General features: G+C 35.9%; 1 protein-coding gene across 2 annotated transcripts in view; it reads left to right on the forward strand.

The window, feature by feature from the left end:
* Positions 1 to 21,653, forward strand: part of mcoln3b (mucolipin TRP cation channel 3b) — a 76,784-nt gene that overhangs the window by 19,381 nt on the left and 35,750 nt on the right. For both annotated transcript variants that reach the window (XM_067445323.1, XM_067445324.1), the window contains exons 4-8: positions 11,434 to 11,587; positions 12,383 to 12,461; positions 13,609 to 13,705; positions 15,977 to 16,076; positions 21,020 to 21,132. In XM_067445323.1, coding sequence (XP_067301424.1) covers positions 11,434 to 11,587; positions 12,383 to 12,461; positions 13,609 to 13,705; positions 15,977 to 16,076; positions 21,020 to 21,132 — 543 coding nt within the window. The remainder of the gene's footprint in view (positions 1 to 11,433; positions 11,588 to 12,382; positions 12,462 to 13,608; positions 13,706 to 15,976; positions 16,077 to 21,019; positions 21,133 to 21,653) is intronic.

Here is a 21,653-nt window from a genome sequence, read left to right on the forward strand (position 1 = left end):
CTTCAAACACACGTTCTGCACTGCCTGTTGGGTTTACCCGTTTACATGTTCATAACGAGCGCTTTTTCTGAAACAAAACGCACGTATTTGACGCGCGTTTTTGTTAAGATAAACGCACGTCGAAAACGCGCGTTTTGGTCATTCCAAAGCGCACGTCAAGAACGCGCGTTTTTAATAAGCAAATCACACGTCAAGGACGCGCGTTTTTATGGCAAGCCAAATGGGTCAGAATTACGCTATAGATGAAGCGCGTTTACAGTCAAACGCCGTAAAACACGGCGTTTAAAACAGTATTTGCGCCGCAAAATACGCCGTTGTGATTACAAACGCCGTAAAAAACGCGCGAAAAACATCAAGGACGCCGTATTTTGCGGCATTTTAGTGTGCCTAAAAAGCGCCGCTTTTTACGCCGTTCAGCTTGCCATATGACGGCGAAAAAAACGCTGCTTTGGTTGCACAGAGCGCGCGTTATTTACGGCGTTTTGCTTGTAGTATAATGAGCCACACCCAGCGATTTTCACAGCCAGTCATTTTAAACGGTTCTCACCCAATCCATGATGAACTAAGTCAGACCAGACAAGTTCAGCACGGATCATTTTAGCCAAAGGAGTGCCTTTGATGGGGTATTTTCATCTACAATAGCCTATAACTCTTTGGATATTTTCATATTTACTTACATTAAACATATTAAAAGATCACAACTCGTTATCATATAGCCTACTTTAATGTAACTTTTGCTAAGATTTCATATTCAGCAATTATCCTACCCCTAGGCCTATTCAACTTGTTACACACTTTTCACGTTAGAATAGCCTAAACAACTGGATGTTATGTTTCCAAAACGAGAAATCGTCACTAATATAAAAGAACCCGTCCCAGATAGTGTTTACAAGCGGTGCAGCAGTAGATATAGTGTCTGACTCCATAGCGACCGAAATGATCGCCGGTTCGTGCCCCGCTCTTTACAGGTCTGGTTTGAAAGAGTTTAGCCCATTTGCTAAATAAGATATAGGCTATTTTAGTTGACCCTCACTCTAGAAAGAATCCTTTAAAATGAATGAAATTCGTTTTGGCTTCATAACCTATATATACTAGGCTATATATAAATGGGCTATATCATATTTAGCCCATATGTTAAATATTATATAGGCTACTTTAGTTGACTCTCACTCTAGAAATAATCCTTTAAAATGAATGATATTCAGAACAGAAAAAGAATGGTATATATATATATATATATATATATATATATATATATATATATATATATATATATATATATATATATTTCTGCTTTAAACAAATTCGTTTTGGCTTCATAACCTATGGATTAATATTTTGCCCTTTCAATCGCCCCTTTTAAAGTAAAACAGACGACTTCAAAATATTGAAAATTGTTTACTTACATTCATGTTTTATTAATATTTCGTTGATTATCTAGTAAAATAACATTACATTTCGTTATATCCAAAAAAAAATTGTAATATGAGGACTAAAATATTTTGCTCTTTTTTTTTTTTTTTTTAATATAGGCCTACAACCATTTACATTCAAATTAGTCAAGCCAAGTATAACAATACTTGTATACAATAGGCCATTTGACTGCATTCTCCATTAAACCACTAGATGACACAAATATTCAGCTCAGCACTTTTCCACACAACTGCTTTTGATCCTTGATGCGTTCGTAACGGAAAGTTGATTCTGCACTAATTTGATAGCTAGGCATATCTATAGGACGCTAATTAAATGGTTAACTGTTAATCAACAAGACTTTTGAAAGAGAGAGAAAAACAGTAAGTCACGTAGGCTAAAGTCGCATTTGATTGCATTCATAATAATACCAGTAAGCTAAATAAAGCGAAATATTGTACTATAAACATAGGTTATTTTAGTTCCCCTCACTCCACAACAAATCCTTCAAATGTAACGGTATTCAGAACAGAAGGCTATAACTATATAAAGTCAAAACGAAATAATTTAATGAGGAACTGAAAGTAACCAGCGTTAGTCTCACGCAGCCTAACTCCCTCATTCGATCCAAATGTTTCCATATCGGTGATACATTTAGATGCTAAACCATTATTTATTATAGGCTCGCGACCCAATATTGATGGGAAAAAATCATCCTCTTCACATGCGCAAAAATGTGCTTGAGAAGTGCACTCCCGCGGGACTCGCGGAACCCAACGCAAGTGCGGCGCGGGACTAGATTTAATGGCTGAGTGCGGGCGCTACTCGTGTGTGTGCGTGTGTGTGTGTGTGTGTGTGTGTGTGTGTGTGTGTGTGTGTGTGGATTTCGGGAGAATACAACTATTTGCATGACCACAGAAAAATAAAAAAAAATCTAAAAATAAAAAACATTTAGAAACAAATAAAATGGTATAAAATCAAAACAAATTACAGTTGGAGGTATAACACGTTTTTGCCGCGTTGTGCAATGTAACCAATATATTGGTTAAACAAAGCCGATACAACAAATGTTTAGAACGCAATGCCAAACAGACAGTGGCGCCTCCAGAAATTTTTCATAGGGGTGGCCAGATGGGGCCACTTAAAATCTTGGGGTGGCACACCAAAACTAGAAACCATCATTTCAGAATTGTATTCTACTAGTGTAGTAAACCGGCCGGTAGCACGTCACGACACATAATTCCGCGTCGTCTTTTACTAAAAAATATTTTTTGACTTATTTACTTACCAGTAGTCTTCGTCTTCTAACGTTAACTTCTTTTGAAATTGTTGACTGACGGGCATGAGCTGACCTGTTGCTGTCTGAGCGAGCAAAGTTTATTAATAAGTCTATTAATTTATGAGGCTCTTCAGTTCAAATTATCTAGTACCAAAATAATAATACTCTTTATTTTCCAAGTTCATAAATGATTTTCAAAACAGATTTGAAAAAAAAAAAAAACATACACACAAAATGACTTATTTTAAATATAAAATACATATATAAAAGTCTTGGGCATGTCAAAGATTTGTAACAACTTTAGCTTTTATGCATTGTTAGTTTTTGTGCAGCATCAGATTTTTTTCTCCCTCATTTACTGTTCGTGGCTGTTTTTGCCCCATTGACTTCCATTATAGCCACAAAAAAATTATTGGAAAGCCATGACACCATATAATCATGCATTCTTGATTGTTGGTGGTTTTCCCAGTTGGGAAGAGGTAAAATGTGTAATTTTTACAGTTGATAACCAGGTGGCACCATTAACCCTTTAGATAGGCCTGTGCTGAAGAAAAAAAAAGAAGCTTAGTGTCTGGCATTTGTATAGAGTATAATAACTGCATATAAATGAGGGATTAAAAAAATGTAAATCTGATGCTGCACACAAACTAACAACGCATCAGAGCCAGTGTTGTTACTAATCTTTGACATGTCCAAGACTGTGATAAAAGGTCAAAAAATATCCAGTCCACAATCACTTTTTATATTGAAAATAAGTTATTTTGTGTGTATGTTTTTTTTTCCAAATCAGTTTTGAATCCGTTTTTGAAAATAATTTATGAACTTAGTTAAAGAGTTAAAGAGTGATAAGAGTGACAATGAAACAATGACAGCAGCTCAACAATAATAATGGAATCAAGGATGTAAACTTGCAATAGAACACATTTTAAAGTATTTTACTTTTGATTATTTTATTTATTTCTAAAGATCTCTTTAGTAGCCTGTATTGGTGTACTTTAAAGGGATAGTTCACCCAAAAATGAAATCTCTGTCATCATTTACTCTCCCTCATGATGTTCCAAACCTGTATGAGTTTCTTCGTTCTGTTGAACATAAAAGAAGATATTTTGAAGAACGTTTGTGACCAAATGTTTGCTTTGGGGGCAACGTTGACTTCCATGGTAGGAATGTGTCTTCATATGTATTCTACATAAAGAAATGTATACAGGTTTGGAACAACTTGAGGGTGAGGAAATTATGACAGATTTTTCATTTTTGGGTGCACTGTCTCTTTAAGCAGTCATTCTGAACCAGTAACCACTTTACTGACAAATCTGAAATTCAAAAATGTTTAATCCTCTTTATTAATTTACTATTATGACTATATTATTATGTAATTATTTGTCCCATTTTAATCTAAATATTTTTTAAATATCAAACTGCTAAATGATAAATTGATAACATTAATATGCTATAATCTATTATTTAACCGTTCTAATATCTAGAAAAATAAGTCTGCCAAGCTCTGATAATGTATGAAATATTATATTATCCATTAAAAAAACAATAGGCCTACCTTTAGTTCACGGATGTGTCTGTCATCGCATGCTTTCAGTCAGACAGTCTGAGACACTGAAATGCTTCTCTGCAAAGGGTGCAGTTTGTCTCAGGTTCATCTTAAGTTACTGGACAGACCCACTCATGATACCTTTTTTTTCTATTCAGCCCTATATCTGGAAATCCACTTGCGTTCAAACTGTGGACGCGAGCTCGACATGTTTTTAAAAAAACGCGCAAGTTTCCAGCGCATGTTCTCGAGACTCCGTCGCTATGGCAGCAAAGCGCCGCTAAAACCCAATCTTGTGCATCGCGTCCGTATTGGTTTGATACGGGACGCGTCATTTTGCTTATTCTAAATATTGATTGGGACTAGTACCTTGCGTCCCCCCAGTGGGGTGGCCAGTGGGGTGGCCAGGGGTTGGCCAGGGGTGGCCGTGGCCACCCCTGGCCACCCCCTGGTGGCGCCACTGCAAACAGATGCATTTAAGAGAAAAATCCACTCACCGCTCAAGAGTTTTTGTGCAGTGCTGAATTCTGTATGCTGAAAAATCCTCTGATTATAATAAAGAAAGTTTTGACATTATATATAAAAAAAGATTCATTGTGCAGTTTTTTATTGATAACAGAGCTTTGTAAGATCGCGTTGAACTGAGATGAGAGCTTTTTTTGGAATTATGAGCGCACTTTGAGCGTATTCTGCCACGCCAAACCACGCAGAAAAAAAACTATTTATACTTGTATGCGGACAGGAGCGGGACAAACATGCATGTTGCGAGCGGGTCTCTGCTTGGAAACACCTCAGGAGCAGTGCTCACGCTGAATGCCACGAAGTGTGGGCTACTACTGGCTATTTAAACTGAGCTGTGTAACTTTTTATTTATTAGGTTGGGTATTTTATTTTGATAATAAACTGGCTGCGATGTCAAGTTTGCAATGCCATCACAGTTCGCATGTTGTGTGCGCGTGATCGAGGCGCCTGTGCAAAAGAGCAGAGGAAACAAATAAAATCTGTAATAGTCATACATAAGAGAAGGACATTATTTAAAATAGCAAAAATTGTTTGCTTACATTGTGCTATAAAATAGCCTAAAGAAAACAAGATTTGCTTTCTGTCTTCTGGGTTTCCGTTCCGTGAACTTGTTTGGAGGAGCGTCGCGCCTCACGAAAATGAACCAGTCACACATTTCTTTTCCTTTTTTTTGTTTTGTTAATCTGTTAATTATTTAAGTCAATATATATTTCATGTATTGATTTCTTTTATATAGGCCTTCTTGTTTCAGTTTCTTTCATTCATTTTGATAATTATTTAAGTGAAATAAATTTTGCATAGGCCTATAGACATAACTCTTATGAATTTATCCCGTTTTTTTCTCCGCTCAGAAGCGCTGCAGGTGCGTAATAATGATGAATCCTTATGTTCTGCTTGCTTCTGCTGCTATTTGTGCATATAGGCTAAAATTAACCTCTTTTTTTTGGGGGGGGGGGGGTCATTTTATGACACTTTCATTTTAACAGACACTTATCGATTCTTATTTAGCCTAATTCTAATTAAAAATAATTTTGTCGGTTAATAAATGGATAATGATCGCATTGGTTGAAAAATAATCCCGAAATGAATAGGCTACAGTGTAATGACAAAAGGAAACATTTCTAATTTTCGGATTAAGTTTTTCAACAAGGCTAATATTTATATTTTATTTTATTTCAGATTTATTTCAAACTGCATATACATGTTTTTAATATGTTTTGTTTTAGTTATAGGGCCTAGAAACTTCGTTATAAAGTTATAAAACTTCATGCAAAAGATCCACATCAAATATTCACGAATTATTAATTGACAGGGAGCCTCAGTCACACTCAGGCTGTTTAATAAACAGCTATTGTTGCAAACACCATTTACATTACTTTTAAGAATAATGGCACACATTTCTTAAGTCAGAAGCTGATAAAGTGGAACACAAAACTTCTATACTCACAAACGGTGGACCATTTTCAAGTCGTTTATTTTGGATAAACGATCCAAACGATCATATTTTAGATATGGCAAACGCCTTCGTCACACATTTGCATTGTATTGTATTTCTCTATAGGATCTGGATGGAAATGTGCCGTGTTTAGCCTGTGTAGTGTATAAGAACTGCCTGTTCATTGTCAAAATAAAATTAAGCCAACAAAATGCATAAAAAGTTATGCTATTTGAAATAGTCCGTGTACGGTCCGTTCACATGCCAAGCTTTTGCGCATGTTTGTTGTCGTCTTGTCGTCTAGTATTGGAACACGAAGAACAAAACGTGTAAATAATAAATAGTTTAACATACAAATAGCCTACATCTTGAATATGGAAACTTTGGATTTGTGACAAATGAGAGAGGTAGGCTATAACTCGCGTTTCTGTTTCATTTCTACTTTAAACAAATTCGTTTTGGCTTAACACACACACATAGCTATATATATATATTTCATTCTTTTTCTGTTCTGAATATCATTCATTTTAAAGGATTATTTCTAGAGTGAGGGTCAACTAAAGTAGCCTATATAATATTTAACATGGGCTAAATATGATATAGCCCATTTATATATAGTATATATAGGTTATGAAGCCAAAACGAATTTCATTCATTTTAAAGGATTCTTTCTAGAGTGAGGGTCAACCAAAATAGCCTATATCTTATTTAGCAAATGGGCTAAACTCTTTCAAACCAGACCTGTAAAGAGCGGGGCACGAACCGGCGATCATTTCGGTCGCTATGGAGTCAGACACTATATCTACTGCTGCACCGCTTGTAAACACTATCTGGGACGGGTTCTTTTATATTAGTGACGATTTCTCGTTTTGGAAACATAACATCCAGTTGTTTAGGCTATTCTAACGTGAAAAGTGTGTAACAAGTTGAATAGGCCTAGGGGTAGGATAATTGCTGAATATGAAATCTTAGCAAAAGTTACATTAAAGTAGGCTATATGATAACGAGTTGTGATCTTTTAATATGTTTAATGTAAGTAAATATGAAAATATCCAAAGAGTTATAGGCTATTGTAGATGAAAATACCCCATCAAAGGCACTCCTTTGGCTAAAATGATCTGTGCTGAACTTGTCTGGTCTGACTTAGTTCATCATGGATTGGGTGAGAACCGTTTAAAATGACTGGCTGTGAAAATCGCTGGGTGTGGCTCATTATACTACAAGCAAAACGCCGTAAATAACGCGCGCTCTGTGCAACCAAAGCGGCGTTTTTTTCGCCGTCATATGGCAAGCTGAACGGCGTAAAAAGCGGCGCTTTTTAGGCACACTAAAATGCCGCAAAATACGGCGTCCTTGATGTTTTTCGCGCGTTTTTTACGGCGTTTGTAATCACAACGGCGTATTTTGCGGCGCAAATACTGTTTTAAACGCCGTGTTTTACGGCGTTTGACTGTAAACGCGCTTCATCTATAGCGTAATTCTGACCCATTTGGCTTGCCATACGTTTTGGTAGACAAAAACGCACGTTTTTGACGCGCGTTTTCCATGATACCAAAGCGCGCGTTAAGAGCGCGCGTTTTTGTGCCAAAACACACGTCGAGGACGCGCGTTTTGCAGTGAAAACGCGCGCTTTTGACGCGTCAGTGTGCAATCAGACGTCCGACCAGGCGATTGTGAATACTCTGGCTTGCCATACAAGGAAGCGGCGGCACGTATGACGTAGTGTGAAATTCACATCGGCCAATCAGATGTGATTTTCGGCTGCAAACTTTCGCGGTTGGTTAGTTTAACAAAGGAAATGCCCATATTTGGATTAGATAGTCTCATACACAGTGCTGAGAGCTTTACAATGAAACCAGGCATGACATGTTTCTGTGAATGGAGACGGCACGGGAGATCGCGTTAGAATAACTTTTGATGATTTCGTGTAAAAATCTAACAGCGCAAGTTGACAAAATATAGTAAATTAACCACATTATTTGTGTAAAGTTTACATGTTTTGTATTTTGACATGAAAGCTTACATGTTAAGGGAGCAAACTGGCCCAAAATCTCAATATTGACCACTGCATGAAAAAACGATGTTTTCATCTGCCGTGTCTCGCATTAAACCAACAAAAAACAACTTTTTTTTTTTTTGCAGTGTATATATAAAAGTTTATATGTAAATGGCATGCCATACCGTATATAAATATTTAAAAGTGCACAAAAGATGCAAAAACTTATTTTAAAGCGGTGATGAACTGAGAAATCAACTTGCCCTTGAGCCTTTGATATATAAAAGGTCATCGTGATATAATAATATCCTGTAAATTTCGGAGCTGAAAACTTCCTTGTTAGTCAAATAAAAGCTTGATCTGCGTTGTTCACTTTTTTGACTTGATATTTGAAGTTCGCGCTTGTATATCCACCGATCGGGCGGGCCAAGTAATAAAAAAAAAAAATGAGAGAGAAATCATTGTGTTTGTTTGATAAAGTCGTTTAGCGAGTCCTGTGAGAGAATCATTATGGTTGCTGCTTTCAAAACAATCCCTCATGTGAACTGAACTGACAGCGGAGCTGAAGCTCATTAAATACAGTGCCCTCCACAATTATTGGCACCCCTGTTTAAGATGTGGTCGTGGACTTCTAAAAATTCTCCTTTTTTTTAAAACAACATAAAACTCAAATGCAAAAAAAGAGAAAAATCCAACCTTTCATTTAAGTACATTACTTTGGTGGTAAAAAAATCACACATTTAGGAAAAAAAACAAACAAACTTGAAATCATGTGTCCCACAATTATTGGCACCCCTAACAATTCCTCTGAAAAATGTAATTTTTTTTTTCTAAATGTATTTTTCTGTAGTTGCTGAAGTTGGTTAGGGTATCTAGGAAATTTTAATTAGTAATTGATGAGTTCCTGCTTCCCTGGGGTATAAATATGATGTGACACAGAGGCCTAATTCTCTTACCCATTTGTCAACATGGCAAAGACAAGAAAACACACCATTCAAGAAAGGCAGATGTGTGTCGACCTTCATAAGTCAGGCAATGGCTACAAGAAAATAGCCTCTCGCCTTAACTTCCCCGTATCTATAGTCAGAGGAATCGTTAAGAAGTTTAAAACAACTAAACAGTGACAAACAAGCCTGGAAGAGGTCCCAAGTTTATCTTGCCACAACGCATAGTGAGGAAGATGGTAAGAGAAGTAAAAAAAATGTCCTAAGCTCACTGTCACAGAATTGCATCAAAGAGTGGCATCTTGGGGTCACAAAGTCTCCAAAACAACCATCAGACACTCTCTACAGGCCAACAAGCTGTTTGGGAGGCATGTAAGGAAAAAGCCTTTTCTCACTAACACTCACAAGCGTTAACGTCTGGAGTTTGATAAACGGTACTGGGACTTCAACTGGATTGTTTGCTTTGGTCAGATGAGACTAAGATTGAGCTTTTGCTAACAGACACTCTAAGATGGTCTGGCGTAAAACAAAAGATTAGTATGCCGAAAAGCACCTCATGCCCAGAGGATCTGTGATGCTGCGGGCCTGTTTCTCTTCCAAAGGCCCTGGGAACCTTGTTAGGGTGCATGGCATTATGAATGCTTTGAACTACCAGGACATTTTAAATAAAAACCTGATGGTCTCTGCCAGAAAGCTGAAGATGGGTCGTCATCACCAGGATAATGATCCAAAACGTGGCAAAATCTACACAAAAATGGTTCAGCAGTCACAAACTCAAGGTCCTCCCATGGCCATCTCAGTCCCCAGACCTCAACCCAATCGAAAACCTGTGGGGCGAGCTAAAGAAGAGAGTGCATGAGAGACGACCCAGGACACTATGATCTAGAAAGATTGTGCAAAGAAGAATAGTCAAAGATCCCCCTCTGTGTGCTCCCCAATCTTGTGAAATGTTATAGGAGAAGATTAAGTGATCTCTTGTTGGCAAAAGGGGGTGGAACAAAGTATTAACATCAGGGGTGCCAATAATTGTGGGGCATTTGATTTCAAGGTTTTTTTTTCTTTCCAAATCTGTTAAAAAAATGTTTTTTACCACCAAAGTAATGTACTTAAACGAAAGGTAGGATTTTTCTCTTTTTTGCATTTTGGTTCTATGTTGTTTAAAAAAAAAAAAGGAGAATTTTTAGAAGTCCACAACCACATCTTAAACAGGGGTGCCAATAATTGTGGAGGGCACTGTATGCAAATATTATCCAATCCTAGCCGTGGGCGTTTACTTCCAAGTCTCCAGTGACACGCCCATCAAAACCAGTGTAGAAAATAGCTTATTACTTATTAGTTATGATGTTTTTGAATGTAAAAACCACACGAACGTCATTAGTTGACCTCAGACAACAGTATAAAAAAAAGCCAGTTCAGGACACCTTTAAATTGCATGCCATAAATAAATATTAATATTTACATGTTGCAAAAACATGCAACAATGACTTTTTAATTGCATGCGATTTATATAAATATTTATTTTTAAATGTTGCCAAAAGATGGGCATTTTTGTTTTAATTTGCATGCCATACAGTATATACATATTTATATTTAAATTTTGTCAATAAATTAGAATTTTTTTAAATAAATTGCGTCATAAAGTATATAAATATTTATATTTATCAGTGCAAAAAATATTAATTAAATTGCACAAATTTTAAATTGCATTCCATATGTAAATATTTATAGTTAAGTGCACAAAAAATGCAAAAATGTATTTTAAATTTCATGCGATTATATAAATATTATATTTAAATGTTGCAAGAACATTTATTTTAAATAGCACGACATACAATATATAAATATTCATAATTTAAAATGCACAAAAGATTAGATTAAACTGCAGAAATGTGTTTTAACTTACTTTCAATATGTAAATATTTATATTTAAAAGTGCACAAAAGATTCAAAAATGTATTTTTAATTGCATATGATTTATATAAATATTACTATTAACCATAAATGTTGCCAAAAGATGGAAATGTAGTATTTTAAATTGCACGCCATACAATATATAAATAAAAGTTTATATGTAGCAACCCAAATTAAAAAGATGCAAAAAGTATTTTAAATTGCATGCCATACGGTATATAAATATTTATATTTTGAAGTGCACAAAATATTAGATTAAATTGCGAAAATATATTTTAAATTGCATGCTAATTTAGTTTATTTGTGTGTAGTAGTATGTCAAGCTTAAACAAACGCATCTTATTAAAAAATAAAAAAAAATAAATCCGTATTTTTTCCCCCTTGCAGTTTCTGATGTTGCCAAGCATAACGGTGGGCAACCATGAGTATGAGAAGGAAGGTGACGTTTACACTCCTCTCCGCATCTGCCAGCAGTTTTACCACAACGGCAGCATTTCTCCAGCCAACGAGACCTTTGACATTGACCCTCAGGTGGATGAAGGTGGAGACAATGCTCAAACAGACCTTTACTTCAGTGAAGCTGCACATATTGCTAAACCATCCTGCACTGTAAAATCCAACAGCTGTTCTTACAAATACTTTTTAGTAAACTTTACTTAAAGGGTCAGTTCACCCAAAAATGAAATGTCTGTCATTAACTCCTCCCCCTAATGTCGGTCCACACCCGTAAGACCTCCGTTCATCTTCACACACAGTTTAAGATATTTTAGATTTAGTCCGAGAGCGTATGCAAGTGTATGCACACTATACTGTCCATGTCCAGAAAGGGAATAAAAACATCATCACAGTAGTCCATATGAGACATCAGTGGGTTAATTAGAGTCTCTTGAAGCATCCAAAATACATTTCTCTTGGAGGTCTTACGGGTGTGGAGCGACATTAAGGAGAGGAGCTAATGACAGACATTTCATTTTTGGGTGAACTAACTATTTAATGTCCAATAATTTGTTGAACGTAAAACAATTTAGTAATCTGAACTATTTCCATGCTATGCCTTTGTTACTTAGAAAACCCAAGTAAACTTTACTTGACTGGTTTGAGTACCATTACCAAAATAGTAAAATGAAGCATTTCATTTATTCATGCCGCTATGCACTCTGGGAGTATGCTTCCTCAGATCACAGATAGAATTAAGACAATAATTCAGACTTAAACAGTTTAAGTGCAACTTAATGCTTACTTAATTGAATTAAGAATCGAGTTTGCACAATTGAATTAAGTAAACTGAAACAATTATTTTTTAATAGCGATCTGTTCTTTTGCTGGTTTCTTCCAGAGTGTTTGCTGATTTACCCACGGCATCCCTCCTCAAGACTCTCAGGACAGACACTGAACTTTACTCTGCACTTTCAGAGGTATCGCATGTATAGATGTTGTATGAACTAAAAATAAAGTGTTACCAATAGTTTAAGGTTATTAACTATCAACTAGTTGCTCATTAGCATGCATATTACTAGGATATTGGCTGTTTATTAGTACTTATTACACGGCTCTGTGTAAATACTTGATTCTGATTGGTCAATCGCGCATTCCAGCGGTATGTTATTTCCAGATAACACCCGCTCATCCGGGTACTGCGAGTTATCTTGACCGGTTCTACTTCTGTGCTTAACGCTGGCGCCATCTTGTGGCTTAAACAGCCGTGGGTTACAATGGAAGACTTCAAGGCAGGTTTCCTTTATAAAGTTTTTAATATGGATATTTTTCTGACACAAACGCATCGATTGGAATCAGAAGCTCTATTAACCCATCGGAGTCGTGTGGAGCACGTTATTTGACGGACAGCTGCATTTTTTATGGACTTCAAACACAACTACTGCTGGGATTAACGTTAGCCTGGACTTTTTAAATATAACTCTGATTGTATTTGTCTGACAGAAGAATGTCATAAACACCTATAATGACTTGAGGGTGAGTAAATCATAGGCTTGGTTTCATTTTTGGCTGAACTAACCCTTTCAGCATTCATTCTCAACATTTAGCAGCTATAGATAAAGGCTTAAAGCAGGTTGGAACTGTTTTTCTTCGCGGAAGCTTTGCGTAAGAGCTAATAAAATATTTAATCTCAAGACAATATTTTGTGTCTAATTTATTTGAGACTAGTAGGCGTGTAATAAGCGGGATAATGTCCACCCAGCCGGTTGTTATCTCAGAATAAACCCCTTCAGAGTGACGCTCCGCTTCGCGTCGGGGTCCTGATCACTCTAAAGGGGTTTATTCTGCGATAACAACCGGCTGGGTGGACATTATCCCTTCCATATAAAGCACATATTAATGCCTTAATCTGCATGACCTTAGGTAGGTTTAGGGCAGGGGTTTGTTCAGTATAAAAAACATTATGCCTATGGAATGTCCCCACATTTAACAAAAAGAAACGTGTGTGTGTGCTTGTTTTTGGGTAGGTTTAGGGGTAGGGGCAGTGGATAGAAAATACGGTTTGTACAGTATTAAAACCATTGCGCCTATGTAATGTCCCCACATTTCAACGTGTGTGTTGGTCAGGTTGTTGGCGGTGACTGTGAGATTCACTCTGAAAGCCATTAACCTGGAGACGGTTCAGTATCACGAGCTTCCAGACTGCTACGTCTTCAACATTACGGTATGACGCATTCATCTTCATTTCCTCTTACACTCATAAACTCATGAGAGGGATAAAACGGGAAGGATTCTCAGCTGGAATAGTTTGCAGGTTTTTCCTTTACTGAACACATGATCATCACCTAGTTCACAGAAAAATATGAAGCTGTTTTCAGCAATGTGTGTTCATCAAATCCTCCTATGAGAATGATTAGTGAAGGATCATGTGACTCTCAAGACTGGAGTAATGACGATAAATTCAGCTTTGATCACAGGAATAAATCACACTTTACTATATATTCACGTAGAGAACAGGGGCCGGTTGCATAAAACCACTTAGACTAGTCTTAAAAGTAAATCATCTATTTTTTTTCTTTAAGACTGGTCCTAACTTTTTTAAATCAGTTACATAAAATGGTAGATCGGTTCAATTTGAATTAGAAAAGTAAGACTGATTACAATTTGACTAATTGCTAGTTGGACAAATTATTGCTTAAAGGGGTACTTCAGTGCTGGGAAGATGAATTTGTATTTAAACTGGGTCATCAATGTAGTAGAAATGTGAAAATATTTTTGAATTTGGTGCCTTTTAGACTGAGAAGTACTGCCTTTTAGTATTTTTGTCTCATGGGGATGAAAGACTACAATTCCCAGAATGCTTCACTGCCCTGTGAGGCCATTCCCACAGCCACCGCTACTAGATTACTGTGACTAAGTTAGAGAAGACACTACAATTAAAAACTGAACGTGTCTGTTCAATATAATGAGAGAGTCACCGCGCGAGTCTCACAGCACTGAGCACTAACTGCAGGAGTGAGATAAATGAGCTGATGAGCTCATGATGAGAGCTGAGGTACTCGCGGCATACATTCACAACGCGAGTTCAGTCTGGCACTTTTCAGTTCATGCCTTTGCAAGCTTAACTTTCATAGAAATTAATTTGAGAAGTTAAAAGACTTACATTGCTCACCATCACTCCGTTTAAATGAGTGCCTGTAGCTGAGCTGAGCTGTGAGTGTGATCTCCATCACTCATGCGCGGGTTCAAAACATGAGGAAATGGCTTCCTCTGCTGGCTGTAGTCTTTAGCCTTTGGCCAAACATTCCTCCTATTATGCAAATATCGTCAATTTGCATCATAGGAGGAATTTTTCCAGAAATAAAATGCATAAATCTCTTGTCTCAGGGGGATATGAGGGGGTAAGTGTAACCGTATGCTTCTTGTAGTCTGCGTTGTGTTGAAAATCAGTGAAGAATGACAGGAGAACGTCGGATTGGGTCTGCATAGAAAATGTATTTTTATATAGGCAGGCCGTCACGACAGCTTCAGCTCACGTTAGTGACACTCTTTCGTTCGGGAGAAAGACGGAAAGGAAAGACAAAAGGAAAAGACAAGGACCAACAAACGAAAGGATAAGGAGGACAAAGCTAACACAAAACACCGATGAAAAAAAAACATAGTAACTCCATGAACACCTTATACACATGAAACAACAATATAACTTAAAAATACAAAAATATGGTTAATCAATGCATACCTGCATAGAAAATGTATTTTTATATAGACAGGCCGTCACGACAGCTTCAGCTCACGTTAGTGACACTGCCAACAATAATAACATTTCTCAATATATGTTGAGTATATATGATCTTACATTTGTAAGTGCCAAAATGAATCAAATAAAGAGTTTAAACATTGTGTATTTATGTGTGTGGATTATTCTCAAATGCTAACAACTAATCTGCAGCATAGAACACAGCACACCTCTTTCGTTCGGGAGAAAGACGGAAAAGACTGCTAAAAGAGCAAAACGGCAGGTATAGCTGCCTGGCCTGAACCACTTTGTTGTAACAGGAGGGAGGGGGGTTTGAACCATTACCTCCTTACAGACCCTTTTTATGTATTTTTTAGAAACTATGGTTAAAACAATTGTAGAACAGAATTAAATGTATATTAACAGGAAAATCTTGTGAAATAAAACCATTTCAACCTCGTTACATAAGCACAATCATTTGAATATACTCCAGGGTTTCTACTGATACAAAGCCATATGCCAATCGCTGAAGTAACCCTTTAAAGTCTTAACATAGTGGCTAAGTGCAACTAGCCCCAGATGATTTACACTGGAGGAATATTTCACAGTTTTTAGTGTATTTTTTTTAATCAAACAAATGCCGGTTGAGCATAAGATGCTTAAAAAATCGTAATGATTTCAGATGTTTGAACGGAAGTGCAAATAAAAAAAAGTTTTTTTGTTGTTGTTATTGTTTTTATTTGTATTTTTTATGAGCAGATCACTTTTGACAACAAGCCCCACAGTGGGAAAATCGTGATTGACCTGGACAACGACGTGCAGATTTATAAATGCAGAGACTTGACCGTGAATGATGCATGTGAGTATTTCCCATGATTCTCCACTGTTTACTAGGGCTGTGTGATATTGAAGAAAAATGCAATATGCAATATCTTATTAAATAATGCGATATTCGTTATGCGATACAATTTTGGTATTAGTGAGTAAAATCTATTTCAGTTATGAAACCATTTGTGTTTCACATTCTCTCTGGGAAAAGAAAGCATCGCTACAACTTTTAAAAGTGACCAGCAGTGTTTTAGCAAACATTTATATCCCAAATCGTTTACGTTTCTGTTTGTGTGTGTGTGTGTGTGTGTGTGTGTGTGTGTGTGTGTGTGTGTGTGTCAGATAGCGTGAGACTGTAAGTTTTTGTTTTTTTGTAAATTATTGCGTTTAAAACTCTCTTTAACATCAGGCAAGTCCCATAAGTAACAGTCGTGTGCCCAGTCTATTCTCTGCTATGCGTCGACCTAAAACATACACTTTTCACAATGTTGAAGTAGCCTATTAAAATCATTCAGATATTGCGTGCCATTTTGATATGCTTATTGCGATATGTACATCTGCGATATTTCGATAATTTCGATTTATTGTACAGCCCTACTGTTTACAAATTCTCAATTTCTGTTGTACAAAACCCTTAAGCTTTTACTCTTCAGCTTTAATAATCACTTGATTATTTTGACACCGTCATTAAAAAAATGTACAGTGGTCTGTTCTTCACTTAACACATCCGAGATGATTTGACAGATCCCAGACCTTTTAATCCTGATAACTGATCTCTGGCTAATTTGGTTTTTCAAACGAATTTGTGGATTGGATTAAAATATCTGGATGAAGTTATCTGAGATCACTGCTCGTTCTTGTGTTCCCTGAAGAGGGCAGATGATCGATATTTGAAACCACGATCAGCAGCGGTTGGCTGGCGGCAAGACAACGTAATGACATCATATAATTAAAAAGGCCAAAAACTTGACAAAGAAAAAAAGAAGAAAAACACGAATTCTGGACCTTTATGAGGAAACAGACAAACAACCAAACTAACATAAAATTTAGATAAATTAAATGTGCACTGTTTTGATGAACATGATTCCCAATGATATTCACAATTTTATAGTATTTGTACACCCTTTACATTTTTATTTCAATATTGTAATTACATTTTTTATTCAATTTGAGGCAGATTTGTTACATTTGTTACTTGAGCTGTATCAAACCATTCCATAATATCCGTCAATTAACTCTATAATTAACTCTAATATTATTATTATTATTATTATTATTATAATTATTTAAAAGGATTATCGTCCCTGGTTCAGTAATGAACTCTTAATGTAATAAAGTAGCAGTGGCTGGGACAGATTATAAGCATCACCTAAAGATGCGATCTAATCCTGTTTACATGAAATAAGCAGGTTTAAGCTAACTGAGCTGTTGCTATGACAACAAATCCAGGATGAGCGTCAAAGAACCAAACAATCCGAGATCAGGTGAAATCACCAACAATCAAATGCAGCTAACCGAGTTAAGCCACGTACGAAGAACAGACCCCTGGATGGAAAAAGTTAGAGAGCTTGAAGTTGGGCTGGAATGCTTTCGTGAAAAATTTACATTCGCTATTTTTTTTATTTATTGCCTTATTCCATATCACATATTTTATTAATAATAAAAAAATAGATATTATTTGAAGATGTACAAACTCAACATTCATCCCATTTTGAAACGTTACATTACCAAGAAAACTTGGTTCTCTTGGTACTCTTAAGCCCCGTTTCCACCAAAATTACCTGGAACAATTTGTACCAGGAACTTTTTTACAGGAACGTTTCTCCCCCCAGACCTGCAACTGTCTGCGTTTCCACCGCTAAATAAAGTATCGTGAAGATTAGGCAGATTAGTCCGGTGATGTAGGACTGCGCGTCTGCTCCTCCATGTCAGTGACGGACAGTAATCATTTTTGTGTGTACCGATTGAAAGATTTAGTGGACTGTTTACCTGAGACCTTATCTATACCGATCTGGTGTTTACATGTGATGACTTTCAATCGCAATCATTTTGTGACGTGCAGTTTGTCTGCCGCATCAAAAATGTCGCCGCTGTTTTCTCCAGCAGCTGGAATGTGTTTACTGTAGCCATAGCAACTCTTAACGGCCACCAGGACTAATACAGTATTATATAAGCTATTTATTTGTTGTAAAGTGTAATAATCATCTCAGAAAAAAATAATAATTCTTCTGTCAGGCGCAGTTAAAGCAAAAACTGCCTGGGGCAATATACGCTGTCATTATTCCAACATTATCTTCATAGCTCACGAAATAAAAAGTTTACCCCTCAGAAAAATTAACTTTCCTCTCTTGTCAACGTGAGCGCGGTGCGCGCTGTCACGTCATGTAAGGACACACACTTAAAAGTAATCGGTCAGGTCGTTTACATGGTGAAAAACAGACTGTAAAAAAATGAATAACCAGTATGGAAGAGATTCAAGCTGTGCTGCTTTTGCTGGTTATGTATAACGTTAGGTTTACTAAAGAGGAAATTAACAACGACAGAAAAGAGCACTAATATACAGATTCAGCAGTATATTCAGAAAGCTTGTAAAGCTAGATTTAAAATGACAATGAATATTATTATCAGCTGTTACGGACATTGCACGTGAGATGGCTGAGATGAACGCGCGCCAGACAGAGAGCAATACTGATTACTTACTGAACGTAGACCGAACCTCGCAAAAGCCTTTAAAAATGCCGGTTGAAATAAAATGCTGCGTGAGCTAAACCAATCAGCATGTTCAGCGTCCAAGTCCCGCCCTCGAAAGTTCCTGAACTTTGAAAAAGTACTACCTCGCGAGCAGGGCCGTTTGGAGGGGGAAATATTTACCCGGAACTTCATTTAGACCCTGGTTCCTGCGGTCAAAACACACAAAGTACCACCCAAAGTTCCTGTGGTGGAAACGCAGCTTAAATTATTTTAGTGGGCTCCGCCCCTAGCGGTGTCAGGTTTCATATTACAAAGTCCTATAATCCAAACCTTTTAAATTTTTAAAGTTTGTTTGTTTTTGTAAAAAAAAAAAATATTACAAATTAAAAAATTCGCATCAGTTCACATTTGTCACTTTTAAAGCTTTACTCTTTAAAAAAAAAAAGTTTCTCAGGAATAGCAAAAATCTACAATGACAAGTTCTTCATAATACAAAACACCTCAATGTATCTCTAAGTTATCCTCAGTTTTAACACATCAGAAACTATTTACTAAAGAAGAGGCAAGTAGATGAGCCAATAATAAAGAAAAAAACATTAATTCTATATCAAAAAAGTATTTGGTTCAATAGGAGTTATGTACTAAATCCATTTGGACCAGAAATCAGCAAACATATCCCCCAGAAAATTCACCTAAAATGTAATTCTCTCCATGTTGAAAAGGCTTTTTAAAACATCAATCCAATCCTGTATTTGACCTTTTCTTATCTTGACAAATAACATATTGTTGTAAATGGCTGGGTCTCAAGGTTCAATATTTTGATATTTGGACAGGAATTTGTTACAGGAGAATGCATAAAAAATGTTCAATGGAATATGGGTTTCACCCGGTGGCTGTTTTTGGTAGAGAGCTTAAACAAAATCTAATAGGAACTTTTTGTGTGATTTTTTTGTGGTATCAGCTTAAAATTTGGAACACAACTGGGTTAGACATATGGCTTTGATTTTAGTGTAATTTTGAAGTAAAAATTATTTAGTAAAATAAAAATATTTTAAATAAAATAAAAAATATTTAGAACAGTACATTTGACTTACAGTACATTTTAACTTCCATAACTTTTTCATACTTAACTTTTTTGAAGTGCTTTCACTTCAATAATTCATTTAGTATCTTTAAAACAAGACCAAACTTAGGTCTATATTCCAAAGCATTCTTGAATTACAACTATTTAAGTTTGGACAGTGCATTTTAACATCTATTCTCAAAAAGGGGGTTGACAAGTATGTAAAATTAAATTGATTGTGATAAAAGAAATTAAATTGCACTGTTATCTTTGAGACACCACCTCATACTTCATCATATTTCCCCAGTTTATTGATTATTACATTTAACAATTACAAACTTTTTTTATTATAAGTTTACTGAAATGTTTAAATGTAAAAAATATGCACTTATTTGCATTCATTTCCAGAACATAAATCTGAACATTGGATAAAGCCAGGTTCAAAATTATTGTTTGAGTTTGTTGACATATTAGATTTAAAGGTTTTTAGTGAGGGGATTTTTTATATCTCTTTCTATCTCTCCATAAATCAGAAAATACTGTCAACAGACATGAAAGATAATTTTTTTTACCATGTTTTAGGAATAAAATGTTCTATAAATCAGTGTGAATGATATATGAACAAACCCCTTAGTAGAAACCTTCAAAATATAGTCAGGAATAAAACTGTAAGTTTTGGTGTGTATACATGCAGCTGAAGTGGAGGAACAACTCTTTAAAGATATGAATCATAAACAAAATCTATAGACGCTAATACATAAAGTGCAATAAAATAAAGACTTAAATGTGTGTTTTGGATGTTTTCTTTCCACTAGTCTGAAAGAAGACATGTAATGGAGGCAAAATAACTCATAATATCAAAATTGACCAGTGCAGGATTTAAGAGTCTTGCCTTAAATCAGAAAATACTGTCAATAGACAGAAAAAAACAAATTTTTAGGAATAAAATGTTCTATAAACCAGTGTGAATGATATATGAACAAACCCCTCAGTAGAAACCTTCAGAATATAGTCAGGAATAAAACTGTAAGTTTTGGTGTGTATAAGTGCAGCTGAAGTGGAGGAACAACTCTTTAAGGATATGAATCATAATCGAAATCTACATAAAGGGCAATGAAATGAATGCTTATGTGTATTTTGGATGGTTTAATTAGGAGGAGCCATTGATCTGAAGTGTTTATGCACTTTATACTCATTTTAATGAATGTTTTTGTGTGTAGCCCCGAGGAACATGTACATTATGGTTCTGTTTGATGTCATGGTTATCCTGATACTCCTGCTGTCGCTGTTTCTTTGCATGCGCTCGCTGAAAGCTGGAGTCCTGCTGCAGTTGGTGAGTTTCTGCGTCCTCGTTTGTTCAGTGATATTTGTGCAATAAATCATAGAGATACAAAAATAAACACTTACCATGAAACACAAAAAAACATATTTGAATGTCTGAGCTGTTGTTTTCTACACAGTGAAAGTAGAAGGTGATTTATGCGGTCAAGCTCCAAAAAGGAGTATCATAAAAAGTATCATAAAAGTTTATATTCCTAGTCATATGATGTTTTCTGTAAGTTACTTTAAATAAAGACTCACACTCATTTAAAAAAAAATTGCAGATAAAATTTCATTTTCATTTGTTTTACACATTTGAACAAAAATAAATAAATAAATGCAATGCATATTTTTCAATCATACATATAGGAAACGGGTCAGAGTTCTGTAATAGCGCTAATAAACTGAATGTTTTTTTAATATATTTATTTATTATCAATAAATACAATTTGTTTCAATGTCGTACATTATATTAAACATTGCTTGATTATCCACACATTATGACTGCCATTAACTGAATAAATGTAATTATTT

The sequence above is a fragment of the Pseudorasbora parva genome, chromosome 6, assembly GCF_024679245.1.
Source record: "Pseudorasbora parva isolate DD20220531a chromosome 6, ASM2467924v1, whole genome shotgun sequence".
Lineage (NCBI taxonomy): Eukaryota > Metazoa > Chordata > Actinopteri > Cypriniformes > Gobionidae > Pseudorasbora > Pseudorasbora parva.